Source organism: Coenobita brevimanus, chromosome 76, assembly GCF_032717465.1.
Source record: "Coenobita brevimanus isolate Jiangsu-jjx chromosome 76, ASM3271746v2, whole genome shotgun sequence".
In the NCBI taxonomy this organism is placed as follows: Eukaryota; Metazoa; Arthropoda; class Malacostraca; order Decapoda; family Coenobitidae; genus Coenobita; species Coenobita brevimanus.
In genome coordinates, this window is record NC_137029.1 from 13911087 (window position 1) to 13926508 (window position 15422).

The 15422-nt window shown below is 40.5% G+C and overlaps 1 protein-coding gene across 1 annotated transcript in view; it reads right to left on the reverse strand.

Moving 5' to 3' along the window:
- The window catches only part of LOC145408177 (putative glutamate receptor), a 49451-nt gene extending 36333 nt beyond the window's left edge, over nt 1-13118 (reverse strand). The window contains exons 1-6 of the mRNA XM_080278928.1: nt 13003-13118; nt 11243-11333; nt 10453-10604; nt 9411-9577; nt 8288-8298; nt 3745-3860 (exon numbers count right to left, since the gene is read on the reverse strand). Of these exons, the coding sequence (XP_080135054.1) occupies nt 3745-3860; nt 8288-8298; nt 9411-9577; nt 10453-10604; nt 11243-11333; nt 13003-13046 (581 nt within the window). The 5' untranslated portion in view covers nt 13047-13118. The remainder of the gene's footprint in view (nt 1-3744; nt 3861-8287; nt 8299-9410; nt 9578-10452; nt 10605-11242; nt 11334-13002) is intronic.
- Between the last annotated feature and the right edge of the window lie 2304 nt (nt 13119-15422).

Consider the following 15422-nt stretch of genomic DNA (forward strand, 5'->3'; position numbering starts at 1 on the left):
ATGTATTTTCTGCCATAACTGGCCTCAGTACTAACAAGGTATTTGGGTCTGATGGGGTCCCTCCTGTTGTCTTCAGGAACTGTGCTTCTGTGCTTACTCTCTGCCGAAGTAAACTACTTCGCCTGTCTGTCAACCTGTATCTTTCCTTCTTTCTAGAAGTTTGCCCTCATTCGGTCTGTCCCCCAAAAAAGTTGACCATTCCTAGCCTTCTAACTATCACCCAGTTGCTTTAACATCCTGTATTTCAAAAGTTTTTGAATCTATTCCTTAAAAAAATAAAATAAATAAATAAGCACCTTTCTTATTATAGTCTTTTCCATCGTCAGTATGGGTTCCGCCAGGGACGCTCCACTGGCGGTCATCTCACCATCCTTTCAGACGCTTGGTCATCCTCAAAAGCTTTCGATCGAGACTGGCATAAATCCATAATTTCCAAACTGCTCTCTTACGGTTCCTTTCCTTCTTTCTGTGCCTTCATCTCTAGCTTCCTCTCTGGTCGTTCTACAGTTGCTGTTGTAGGCAGTCACCGCCCTTCTAGGACTATCAATAGTGGTGTTCCCCAGGGCTCTGTCCTATCACCAACTCTTTCCCATCTGTTCATCAATGACCTAAATTGTACATTTAATCCTATTCACTCATTTATAACTCCACCCTTTACCTTTCCATTCACTCCTGCAGCGTCCGTCTTAGCAGATGCTTCAACAAACAAGGGATGAGGCTATGGCACACTTATCCTAATGTCTGACTTGGCTCATATGTCTGACTGGGGTAAAGTAATCCTGTTGTTTTTCTATCAATAGCCAGACGCCACAATCCCGTAAGGGGTGGCCGTTTGTCTTTGAGTTAGTGATTTTGCGGGGAGAGCCACTAACCCTCCACCAACCCACTAGCTGACACGTAGGGAACACGTGTGGGTTGGTTATATGGTTACCACCCAGCGCTATAAATGGTTTCTGGCTAACAGGACACTATTAGGCTTGTCGCTCAATGTAAAGCCACCTGCAAAAGGAAAGAAAAGTAATAAAAAGTGACAGTCAAGATGGGAGACATAGGAAAAGAGGAGGGCAGACACAGAAAAAGAATAATAAAGGTAAAGGAAGAAGTAGGCAGCACTACATCAATGACTCATTTCCTACATCTTTCAACCCGTCAGAATCTTCCGCAGGGGTATGCTCTAATTTTTAACAGTATCCAACTCAATCCTGAATCATCTTTGAACGTACTTGAAATTTCATTCTCTGAGGATTTATCTTGGAAAGATCGTATTACCTCTCTTGTAAAATCTGTTGCCAAGTGATTAGTTATGCTAAGCCTTACACTGTGCCTTCTTTACCACTGCAGTTGTTGACTTTATACACAGGTTTTATTCATCCCTATGTAGAGCACAACTCTCATGTGTGGGGAGGCTCCCCACATACAGCTCTTCTCAACAAGGTGGAGTCGATGGTTTTTCGTCTCATTAACTCTCCTCCTTGTGGTAGGTGGGGGCGCTCACCATCCACTCACTCGATGTAGTGATGCTGTCGGGTGTCTGCCCTTTCCTCTCCTCCATCCTTCTTTCCTTCCATCCTCTTCTGTCTTCCTTTCCTTCATTCATTCCTTGTCCTTCTGGCTACGGGTAACTTTACACCCCCTCTTCTGTCTTTCTTTCCTTCATTCTTTCCTCTTCCTTCTGCTTGTGGGTGACTCTACACTGAGTGACAAGCCAAATGGTTTCCTTTACACCCGGAAACCATTTACTACGCTGGGTGGTAACCATATAACCAAATTTTTGGCGCCTGGTGGTTTAGTGGGTAATTATTGCACTCCAATCGGATTGAGCCGGTGAAGGTTTATATCCAAGGGCTGGTTGGGGTTGATTGCTCGTGTAATGCCACTCAGTGATGAGTGAGGCTGGTCACTCTCATCTTAAATGTCAGGACCAAGTTGCCTAGCCCCAGGTTCCTACGCTCCTCTGTGGGGCGACATAGGATTGGATGATGATGATGATGATGATGAACTCTCCTCCTCCTCCTACTGGCTCCCTTAAATCTCTGTCTCTTCGCCGCACTGTTGCATCTTTATCTCTTTTCTTTCGCTACATCAATGTCCACTGTTCCTTTGAACTGTCTGCTTGCATCCATTCACCATTACAGTGGGCGTGTAGCACCTGTCTAGCAGCAAACTCGCATCCCTTTTCTGTTCAACTCTCTAATGCAAAAGTTAACCGTTACTCCCAGACCTTCTTTTATGCAACAGGTCAGCTCTGAAACTGTCTCCCTCTGTCTGTATTTCCTACTGCCCATGGCTTCCAGTCTTTCAAATGCAATGTTTCGAGGCATCTCGAAATGAACGGATCTTGAATTGGGCTCTCTGTTATCTTTATATTTTTTCTTGGGAACAATTTTCCGGGCTTATTGCTTATGGTTCCTTCTTCCTTGGATTAAAAAAAAAAAAATCTGTATTATTTCTATTATCTGGCTCACCTGTCATTAAGTACGTTTCTCCTAACCCCCTCTGGTCTTTTATCAACCTCTTTTCACTCTCTCGCAAATACCCGCTATTTATATGTATCATATTTGTACAACCCTCCCCTTTCCTCCTACCGTTTCCCAAACCCAAGATTCTTTCACATCACTGAAGCACCTCTTCCCTTTCTCGCTAAATTTACTTGCAATCAGAACCATTACATACATTATTTATCACTAGAGATTTACCTATATCTTATTTCTTCCCATCCCTACACTTTTCACCTACTCAAGAAAAACAAATAAAAAATAAGAAATAAAGAACTCGAAGAAAAGACTGGAAAATCTAACGCAACCTAAATGAAAAACAAAGAAATATCAATCTACCTCAAGATTAGTGGGGAGCGTATTCTTAACTGTTAAATCATGGACAGGAAAGCAAAACTCCTTTCTAAATGGTAATTTCTGAAGCACGTGACGAAGATGGAATATACCGGGCTTCTGCCATTCCTGACTGAACTTTGTAATGTAAGATGCCGGTTGATCAACTCTAATAATCCGTCAGAAGTTGGTGATCTGCCTTCCATTTCACGTATTAACCTGTAAGAAAACACTGCAAAGTCGGTCGTGTTCCCGCTGGCATAAGAATCTTCATAGCACCTCTTCCTTAGTGATATATTTTCCATACTGCTCCTTAATATTCGCTTGCATATTTGTTACAAGTATATCGTTTTAGTATTGGCACAGTTGGCATTGGTAACATCCGAGTACAAGAGGATTATAACAATGTGAAATGTAAATGCATCACTGAGGAACAGACGCTGCAAAATGTCCAAAGTTAACGAGAATATGGTTTAAGGTACCTAAGGCAAGCTTCGGTCAATAGGCCGTATTCTAGCTTACAGTAGCGGGCATAGGAGGCTTCGTTAAACCTCTCACTGCAGCTCGTACAGGTATAGCATATTGCGCCTTCAGTGTCCTGTATTTTACTGGTTTAATATTGACTTTTTTGCAGCGTAAACAAACAAGAGGATATCGAGATGGCCAGAGATACCTAACTTAACCGACGTTCTCTTACTTAGAAGGCATAAGAGCATCTAAACACTTCTTCCATATCCATGTCTTATGCATAATACACTTTAATATTCCGTTTTGTTGTGCATAAATTTTTAGTACTGACAGGGTTTCCCTCAGTAATTTATAGGGGAAGAAAAACGTGTAATGTGGAGAATAAATCGCACAGGGTAAGGTGTTACGAAATCACCAAAGCCAATTAGAGCACATTCCAATAGCCTACCTGACGGGCACGTTTCTGACGGCGAGGAGCGAGGTGAGGGCAGAGCTGTACGACCGTGCCACCACCAGCGCCACCACCAGCCACGCCGCCACCGCCACTCGCCACGCCTGCCCCCCCTTCCCATGACCACTGCCGCCCCCGCCAACACCAGTTAGGAACAGTGAGGCTGAAGACGTGTTGGGATGGTTGTAGTTTTCGTCTCTCTCTCTCTCTCTCTCTCTCTCTCTCTCACTCTCAGTAGGCCTCCTATCTATCTATCAATCTATCTATCTATCTATCTATCTATCTCTATCTATCTATATATATATATATATATATATATATATATATATATATATATCGAAAATATGACTTTTTAAGATTTTTTTTATATTACAAGCTATGCATACATCATATAGCAACAGTTATAAATATCTCCTTTTCATCCTTAGCTTATAGAAAAAAATATGCTTCGTATTAAATAAAACCTTCTGCCTCCCCGACTTAGGAATTTATAATTAAATTGTCATAAATTTTAAGCATTTGTCAAAATATTCATAATTATCAGAAAAGTGACAAAGATGCTTCTTGTAGTTAAAAATGTAATGTTACAAAGCATAACTGACTGTGTTAAAAATCTAAGTGCCGTAGCTTAACATCCTTTGCCTCCCCAAATGCTCCATTTTAATAGCTATTATCTTTTTTTTTTTTTTTTAATTGCAAAGTTAAAAGTTTTAGATAACCATGATGAGATATTCAGGGAATAAGTTGTAATTCAGTCAAGTGTATACAGCTTTTCGCTTGTTTTGCAAAAAATATACTAGCAAAGTAATCCAGAACTCAGCACGTGGAGGTGGGTGTATTTTGAGTTCCACCCTAACCCAGCAAATCCACCCTACCTTATTGGAATTTATCTACTTATCAGAAAGGGACTTGAACTGTGACTTTGTGTCACATTTTGGTATTTGTTTGTGTAACTGAAGAGTAATTTTAATGAAACCACCTCTTCTGTGCTCAGACCGCTAATGCTGAGGCTTCTGTCACCAGCATGATGTGACGTTCCACAGCCTGGGTATGACAGGGAATGTCAGCCTCCAGAACATCAACAAGAAATACACCACTTTTCACCATGTTGTTGATGTCATCCGTTGACAAATCTGTAGTGAGAGGTGGTTCTGTCACTTGGACATTGCTGTCATGCCAGTTTATCATGTGGTGGTAAGTTCCAGTATCAAAGTTCAATGATGGAATTTTGAATGATCTGCTTCTGTCTTGTGATCGGTTCCATGCATTTAAAATCCTTCGCCAGCCCAGCTCACGAATGTGTCTATCGTCATCAAAGATCATGCTTATCAGAAGAGTCTCGGGATGAGCAAAATATGCGTTCCATAGAATTACTGGTTTTACAGTCTTAAACACATCAGGAGGGAGAGATTTTGCACAAGAGATGGTTTCATGAAGGTGTGTCGCTGCAAACTTCAGAGGAGTATTGTTCTTATCTTGAAACACATTGGTGCATAAACTTTCACAATGAAATGTATGATCTTTTCAAGAATCTCTGATGGTTCCTCTGTTGCAACGTAAAGTCGCAGAACTCTATTTGTCGTTGTTAACCATCTCACGAGCACTAATTTGCCTGGACTTCTTTGAGCCAGTGACTCATCACAGTGACACTGCCTTGTAAATGTCCAACAAGTATTTATGATCAGTAGTCAAATCTGCGGAATTATTCTGAGTGTCTTCTGCTTCAACAGTTTTGAAATTCACAACAGGAAGTTTTTCACAGCCAAGCAGTTTTCCAGTTGGTCCCGTGAATCCTCTTGGTCCAGTAGTTGGTCCATCTAATTCAATGATCAAAAGCCGTAAATGAAGTTCACTAGCGTGAAGCAGGCAAATGGCCCATAGCAGTGGTCTTTCCAGTTCTCTCCACTGGAACTACCACACCACTCTTTGGTCCTATATTTACTGTTCCATCACAACCTATTGCTTGCCCTTATCTTTGACGTGTCAACTTTATTCGAGAGCAGGAAGTCTAACATTTCAGTACCGATATTTTCGGCAGTTCCTGAGGATGGGCAGACATGTCCTAAGTACTTTGAAGAAAGCTCTTGCAAGATAGTGATGTGTTCTTCGTTCACTGTCCTTTTCCATTGAGTTCTTTTTGTGCTTTCAGTTCTTAGTGTTTTGCCTTTACGGTCATCAAAGTAGATGGTATTGAGTGGTTGAATTGCCTTTTCTAGTATATGAATATCATTTCCTGCTGTCGTACATGTTTTTTTTTTTTTTTTTCTGTCAATAACACCTCCTGTCTGATCTATCATACCAAGGTCGTCTAGAACAGCACTTGCCACAGAAGCAGCAAATGTGTCAAATAATACACCACGCTCACACACAATAGTAAGAGATGGCAGGCATCTTTTCCTGCTCCTTCCTTTCTGTTCTTGTTTTGCTCTAGTACGAAGTTGTTGAGAAAAATTATCTTCACTGTCATCATTTGCTGAACTTTTACTGCAATACACAAGTCAAGTCATTGCTTGAACTTGGACCGGGTGTTGCTTGTTTTCTACGCAACAATTTTACATTTCTCCTAGTAATGGTAGCATCCAAAGATGCAATAACCATTGTTCTCTTTCCTCTCTGGTGCATTAAAAATTCTCGCCCCATTTGTGGCACTCTTCTCTCCGTCTCACACTTGCAGTTCTTGGAGTCCTTATCAAGCAGCAACATCACATAGTCTGTCCTGAGAATCTTTTTAAAAAGCTTGAACTTTCCCCTGATAACTTTGAACGTTCTTCTTTCCGTTTGCTAGTTTCTGTAGTATTTTGTACTTGTTGTGATGGCTCTTCAGCATCTGCAAAATGCACTCCTCAGAGACCTTTGGAATAGAAGCTCTCTGCCACACAGCCTTTACCTTTGAAATGATGGAGACATTAATCTCAGAAAATACTGGCTCCTTTTCACATGTCTTCAAATTTTGCCGTACATATAGATAGGATCTCATATCATCATTATATGTGGGAAGACAGTTCATATTTAAATCGTTTGGTGTCCCAAAAATTGGACACAGAATCGAAAGTCTTGTTTCTTGGGACGTCATCCATGCTCAGTATTCATTTCAATCAGAGCTGTCTGTAGATGGCAAACTTGAGAGGTGCTACATCAGTAACAAATAAATGAAGACTGGAAGTGAAAGAAGGGAACACATGTAATATGAATAAAGGGGTGGGTAGGCGTGTATTGGGTATGCACTGCATGACATTATGCTAATTGGAGGTAGAAGATGTTATACTAGAGCACTGAGACTTTACAGACAGTCATATATGCTGCCATGCATTGCATTTTTAACTATTAAAAGCATCTACGTAACTTTTGTGATTTTTTAGAATATTTTGGAAAATGGTTAAATTTATCTATCTACCTATCAGACGCCTCAATCCCGTTTGGGGTGGCCACAAACAAATCGCCTCCAAGTCGCCCTGTCCCCCGCCATTTCACTGCCCTGCTCCCAGCTCACACCCCCCTCTCTCATATACCTTTCCACTCCATCCCTCCATCTCATTCTCGGCCTCCCCCTCCCTCTTCCCCCCTCCACCTCACTCACATACACTCTCTTCGTCAGTCTTTCACCCTCCATCCTCTCCACATGGCCAAACCACCTCAGTGTGGAGGTTAAATTTATGAAAATATAATAAAAAGTTCCTAAGCTGGGGACGCAGATCATACTATCAATATGAAGCAGAATTTTTCTGTGTGTTTAGGATGCAAATTAGAAGACATTTATGACTATTGCTATATGATTTATGCCTGGCTTGTAGTAAATGAAAATCGTGCAAATACCGTGTTTTTTGGTTGACTTTTTCATTTTTTGAGCTCGTAGAGGAGACAGAGGATATTGTTGCAGAAAAGTTTGAGTTCACTGTGATTTTTCTCTCGCAAGTACACAACTTTAGAGCACTACTGGATTTTGAATATCAGAAAAAAATATATAACAACGATCCACCCTAATATATATATATATATATATATATATATATATATATATATATATATATATATATATATATATATATATATATTTAAGTTTAGGTGTGTTAAAGAAGAACCAACAATCTGCACACAAAAAGGAGACGTATACTAAATTTGTGTATTGTGTTTAAAAAGCATTTGTTAAAGATAGTCATTAGAAATTCATTAGTCATTAAATTAAAATATATGAAAGTAGATATTGAAAGACACAATAATTCATTAATCATTAAAAGTTACTATAACAATTACTAAAAAGTAAGTTACTCCATAAAATCCAAGTTTATATACAGTATATATATATATATATATATATATATATATATATATATATATATATATATATATATATATATATATATATATATATATATATATATCGGTGTGTGAGAGAGAGAGAGAGAGAGAGAGAGAGAGAGAGAGAACAGTAATGATTCAGCCTTACAGAACACCAAGAATCAGCACCGTCCACATATTATATATCATTACTTTTTCTCTTCCCTGCGTCCACTTACAGATTTCGTTGCTTCCACTCACGCACAAATGTAAAAGCTATCTCTGTACCTTTCGTTCCTCATTCCCAAGTAGCACAGCCTTGTTGATTGACAGGAGAGTAGTTATTTCCAATCTTTCTCCTTCATAGTCAAACTATCCTACCTGTCCATTGTCCTTTTCTGCACAATCAGTGTATTCACTGAAGTGGAGAGTTCGCTGTCCTTGGATCAGACACCCTCAGATTGCCCTCTTAGCTCAACTCTTTATCCACTCAAGGTTTCTTCTGCTTCCACCTCATTGAATTACTTTTTTCAACAGTCTGCTACCAGTTCCAAATGTTATAAGAACCTTCAAAAGAAAGCAAACAGCAACAAACCTATTGGTCCTTTCGATGGTGTTACGGAATGGGTTGTATATAACGTAACTATTCCATCTGTCAATGGCAAGGACGGGAAAGCAGGAAGGTTTCATGATGTAAGTCTGACTACTTGTCATACACTTTCCGAAATCCATGAACATTGCATTCAGCTTCCTATTTTTCTCAAAATTCACTGTACCACTCATTGGTCTCTCTCCAGGAGAAATATCATCCAGTCGCCTCTTTTGTAAAAACCGCCACGTTCTTTCTACGAGAAATATTATCCAATCGTCCTCTTCTTCGTAAAATTCACCATGTTCTTTGCTGACTATCCTGATTTTAATGTTTAACTCTGTTGGTCTCAGGTTTATCATATAAATATCCTACCACACTGCTAGGTACCCCTGTTGCTCCACGGTCACATCCATCATCTCTCTCTCTGTACAATAAAATGGCAAGTTATCCCTTTCCCGTGATACATTTTCCCTTCTTCCATGAAATCCAAAAATGCTGTTAGTAACCAGCTCACCGCTGTATCTTTTCCAAAACTTAGCATTTTATTTAAACAGACCTTCCTCTGATCAACAGATACAAGGTAGGTATTTCTGACTTTACATCTCTATATTCTACATAGCAATGATGTAAAAAAAAAAAAAAAATGTTACGTGAGGAAAATCTGTATATCTCGTAGGGGATTTGAACCTTACTCCCTCACTCCCTCCAGGCCATACCATCTTCACCCGACCTGGATGACCAAAGAAATGCCTCGTAGATCTAACCAGTGGATGAGTGTTTTCTCTTTTATACGTACGCTGTGAGATAAGGGAGCCGTACACCACCCACAGCTGTGCCAAAAACTGGTCTAATGGTCCCATAAGCTCCTTCCCACGCCCACGCTGGACGGGAACCAGGGTGGCCAGATACAACACGACGGCCAACACGCCCACACCGGCCACCAGAGCCACCCAAACCTCCCACCTGAACAACAGAGAATGTTTATTAGTATCTGATTTTAGAACAGACAGTTGTGAATGTTTACAACCGCACTCGCGAAGAGACAGCAGGATGTTGTTATAGTCGGTGTGTGTGTGTGTGTGTGTGTGTGTGTGTGTGTGTGTGTGTGTGTGTGTGTGTGTGTGTGTGTGTGTGTGTGTGTGTGTGTGTGTGTGTACAAAAATTTAGTTTTGATCCGATTATACCAAAACTACGTGGAGCGATTGATAGTTAGCCAAGGAGTATGCCTATTAACTTGTTAAAACATTTAGTCGTAGGTCAAGGCGTCAGGACTAGATCAAAGTGTGTCCCAGCAAAGTCAGTTTAAACACTTGCTATGATTTCTCTCAACTGAACAAAATCGTCTAGTGATAATTCAGTGAAAATTCATAGGTGTACCAAGAGCAGTGAAAGGTTTACTGCAGATGTTTTCCCGTGTGCCCCTAAGCTTTCTCTGTCTTGTGTTGAAGTAAATAAAATTTCTAGGTGCATCATCACTAACGAGAGTGTTCAGTCTGTTCCAAGTAAACACTCCTCTTATCCCACCATTTTCACTCCTCATTGTCCTCTGGTTGTTAACTTTCCCAAGATGAGAGGGGGAGGCTGCATGTCTCTAACCCTAGATAACTCTTGGACAAGTTGCACAAAGGGAAGAAATAACGGACATACCCTAAGTGTTATGTTGATGTCGTGCAATTTTAGCAAAACACGTAAGGGAGAAAAGTAACGAACATGTTGTTAGTGTAAAGTTGATGCCGTGCGGTATTTAGGAAATTTATGAGGGAGGAAAGTAACTTACGTACCCTTAATGTGAAGTAAGATATGGTGTGCAGTACCAGAACTTTTATCACTGTTTGTACCTGAATGGTCTGAGGAATCCCAGGGGGTCTGGCTCGGAGCGAGGACGGCGGACGAGGATACGGTAGTAGTCAATGAGGATGGGCGAGGAGAAATCCACCACGCGAGACCTCGAGTATGTCAGACCAAAAGGACCGAGAGCGAGATCTGCCTCCTGGAGAGAGAGAGAGAGAGAGAGAGAATTTCCCAGCCTTTATGGTCGACAGCTGCTAATTCTTAAAAAAAAAAAAAAAAAAAAATCGGAAGGGAAAAAAAAATTATTTATGCCCATTCCTCCCACCAGAAATTTCCCAGACAGGAGGAAGACACAAAGAGGAACCACCCAACAACAACAACAACAAAAAAAGGAAACTCCAACTTAGATATTTTGCGGTGACTCTTAAAAGCAGAAATGAACATAGTCTCACAAATGAAACATCACTGTATACCTTGTCAGAATAGTCTAAGCTGACCCAGTTCGTCATCTGTTCCTTTCTAGCACTGCTGTGATTAAGTTCGGTATGAGGGCATGGTGCTCTCAGTTATAACTCTTATGCTTCAACCCAGATATGATGTTGGGGACTAGTGAGACCAAGACTAATAATTACTTCAGGATGACAGCCAGTTACAGTTGTGGTTACCTAGTTTGTTTTAAACATTATATTATGATATCGTCTATAATGTTCCATGGAAGACTAATTGCATTGCCAACCACATGATAGTATTAATTGGATAACTTTAGACAAACCGTATGACCATCAAGCTTTGAATTATTTCCATCTATAGGTATAAAGGCCTTGGATGCTCACTCACATTCCTCTTAACCATGCCAATCATGCCGTTCCAGTCTCCTCCTTCAGTCGGGATGCCCCAGGCGCCGTCAGGGGGACGAACCAACGTGTACCTGTGCACGGAGCAAGAATGAAAGTCAGTTATTCCTTCTGAGTATTTACTTGTTTAAGTTTCTTGACCTCGAATACGAGCTCCAACGTTTTGTGCCTTCCCTGCGTACCAACAGTTGCTGCGTATCCTCTCTCACACTCATGAAACTGACTGAAAAAAAAACTTACTCACAGCATAATTATTTGAGCTTAAGGAATCTCGTACAGTGTGTACTGACAGCAGCAGACAGAAACAGAATCAGAATACTTTATTCCATTATACAGTGGTTTTCCAACTTATATTAACAACATATCTGTCAGTTTAGTAATACTTCTAAAAATATACAGTGAAATACTGTAATATTGTGGAATACGCACTAACCTACAGCAAGTAATGATTTTAAACACACATTGCTATTACGTCACAAGAAACATGTTAGATTTCAAGAAGCAAATTAACACCATGATTTACTAGATAGTATTTGAGTGCATGTTTGAAACTGTTTGTATGTTTGCTTTTTTGTCGTATTTGGGAGCTTGTTTCAGATCTTAGGCCCTAGTATATAAAGTAAACGAGTACCACAATCTGTGTTCGTCTTAGGAACATGAAGATCATATTTCTGTCTTGTGTTACTTCATGATACACAATATACGCCTGGAAGGCGCAAAAGCCATTCGAGAGTTTCATTATTAAGTATCTTAACGACCATTACGGATAATTCAGATACAATTTTTTCTTTTATTCTTAACCACTCCAGTTCTCTGATGAATAAAGTTACGTGATCATATACTTTGACTCCTCCTACAGCTACTTTTGTTGTAATTTTGTAGTCTTTGAACCCGACACATTAATGTAATGTTAGGTGTGCCCCATATTCTTATGCAGTAGTTGATCACAGTGGGTACTAAAGATTGAACATTTATAATCCTTGTAGGTTTATCACAGTTGTCCTTAAATCTATTGAGATACACTAGCACACCGGAAACTTTTTTCTTCAGTTGATATATATGGGTATCAAAAAGCAACTGACCGTCAAAATACACACCAAGGATCTTTATATGTGTGCTAGGAAAATACTGTTGCCATCATAGTAAATAACTACATCTTCAGCTTTACATCTGATTCGTTGCCGTGTACCTAAAAAAATAAACTGGGTCTTTTTTTTTTTTTTTTTTTTTTTTAAGTTGAACATAGGGACACTTCATTGAAAGTAAGCCTTGGCAATCCTTAGGATTTATATATCACGATTATGTTATGGTGTGTTGGGATTATGGAAGAGTGTTTATAATAGGAACACACAAATAAAATCCCAGTTTCATAAGGACTGAATCTGTGGTATACAGAATTACCAGCTCACCAGCTCAGTACTACAGCCACTCTGCAACACCTCTTCAGGGTCTTACGTCGCACATACGTACATTTTTTTCATGCCTACTTCTCAAAAATACACTTACTTCCCACCAATCCTACAAACACAAATGATAGCAACGAGTGGCTGATGTGAGATGGAGACGAATCCCTAGCTCGGGGTTCATGTGACATGGTTTGAATACTTATTATCTGAGTACCTGGTTTGACCTAGTCCAACCTGAGATACTTGACCAAATCCTTGACCAAACCTGAATTTCTGGCCAGACCCACAGCTGAAACTTAATGCCTGATAAGACATACGTACAAGCATCTGGCCTGACCTGAAGTTTAGTGCCTTTGAAAGTGCATGTAGGAGGTTTGCCATGGGACCCCTGATGAGGATATCCCCCTGAGGGCTCTGGCTGACTGCTATGTGGGGCACCCACTCCTCTGCCGCCACCCTCACTGTCACCCCTGCAGTCACTCTGGAGAAGACAGTTATATTATTTTGTATGACTGTATCGGATACGTTTATGTGAAGCTACAGAAAGTGATGAAAATTTTTGGCATATCAGATAGAGCCAGGATTCCGGGGTCTTGAATGATGAGTGAATGGAAACGTGGCACATTGGACTGGGCAAACTTGGGCTGTCTGAACGTTGAAACTCCTCACCCTGACCTAGGGTGGGAGAGGAGGTCCGGGTGATGATGCTGATGATGATGATTATGTATTTCTTTATCTATCTTACGTATTTGCCTATTTGTTCTTCTGCTGCTTGTGTATGAAGTACGATCAAAACGTCCTCAACTCTGGTATGCGTACTTGAATGTTCTTTATAATGCTTTGTATGTTTAGTTGCATCATATTTTGTTCTCATACATGGTAACAGTTAATGTTATGACAAACGAGAGACTGATAGACCAATGTGACCATAACAATTGTTATACAGAGGACCAATGGCCATGATGGTCATAACAGTGACCAAGGTACCCACGTCGGCCTGGTTGCCTCCACCATGCACCAGCAGGTGCACTCTCAGGGGAGTCACAAGCTATAAAAGACTATGGTCCGTCTATTTTATGGAGAGCGTTTGGGCGTTGTCCCTCTTGGGGAGTCACCGTCCCACAGTGTTGCCATACTTTGTACTCGGCAACTTCATCGGATTAGAGAAAAGGAGCAAATGACAACTCTCCCTCCCAGCACACCACTCTCTCTCCTCTCTCTCTCTGCATATAGAAATTGCATTTTTTGTAGATTTCTTTCTATTAAAAGTCTATACGGTTTTATGAATTATTAAAATTTGAGGAAAAGCTTCCTGACTGACTATCTCTCACTCTCTAACATTATTTTTTATTATGACTATGATTTCTCCTTAAAGTATGATGTTTTATTTGTGGTTCATAATTTCGATTTATTTTCCACACCACCAAGAGAGCGAGTAGCAGGAGTAAGAGCATCCATCTCAGGTGGCGGCCAGTGTGGAAATGACCTGGATTAACATGGTCACTCTACCCTTACAAGCGTGGCAACGTTGGAAAGCAACGTTGCCAAGTGTTGTGGTATTTATACTGTAAATAGTCATTGTTATTATTAGAAAAAGAGAGACGTTTATAACATTATATAGCCTTATTAGATAATTAAATATATATATACTGTAAATAAACTTCATTTAGAAGTAGTAAATAGCTGACATGAGACAGAGAGGTGTACACATTTGGCAGAGAGGCGACCGAGGAAATTCCCAAGAGGGACAACGCCTAAACGCACTTCATAAAATAGACAGACCATAGGCTTCTGTCATCAGTCCACGCCACTGACACAGGTTGTGCTGCGACCAACCATAGCTCTTGTACGACATATGAAACAATTATTTCAGGGAAGTGTTCATCTGCATTAATGGTGCTCTTGGATTTCCCTAAAGCAAGGACAGACGCAATTCCTCCATATTTTGACCTATATATTTCGACACTTTCTCTCTGCCTCTTGGCTTCTCACACAACTTCCTCCTCCCAAATATTCAAATGATCTACCCATTTCTCCCCTTCCTAACTATCCATCCATCCATCCTCTAGTTATACGCACTCTCCTCTCCCCAATCTCTCTCTCTCTCTCTCGTACTGTTGCTGGAATCAGATTGTTGTCCGAGCATGATGTCCAAACTGACTTCCTTAACACACACTGCTCTCACTCTGAAAATTTGCACTCTTCTTTAAACTCAGACATCCGCTTATTAGCAGAAAATGAGACAACCGGTTCCTTCCCAGGAGAGACATGCACAGTTGATACAAATGCTTTCTGTTTTCAGTACTCCATAGTCTGGTGTGTTCAGGGACTTGCGTGGCACCAGTGTATTTCTTTACATCTTATGTCTCCTCTGGTCTGACCTCGACAATTAGTCTGTTCCATCATAGCAGGCGTGAGATAAAAGATATACTAGTGTCACGTAAGATCTCCAGCACTTCACTCCCTGTAGTACAAATACGTGGAGGCGACTGTACCTGTTTCCACCGTGGCAAAGATGCTCTAAGATCCAGAAGCCATTGTAGTTGTCCTCTTTCATATACATGGCTAAAAAAGTCCGGTTCACACCATTCCTTTTTTAAGCCCGTCTCATGGAATGTAGCTGATGATGTCACGGCAGAGCAGGAAAAGAATCAGATCATAGACGACGACTGCCGAAAGCCCTAAAGTAGCGTCACACAGGGAATTTTTGGCTAATATGTTAGCCGTTCTTGCTAGTAGAAGCGGGTACCACAAGGG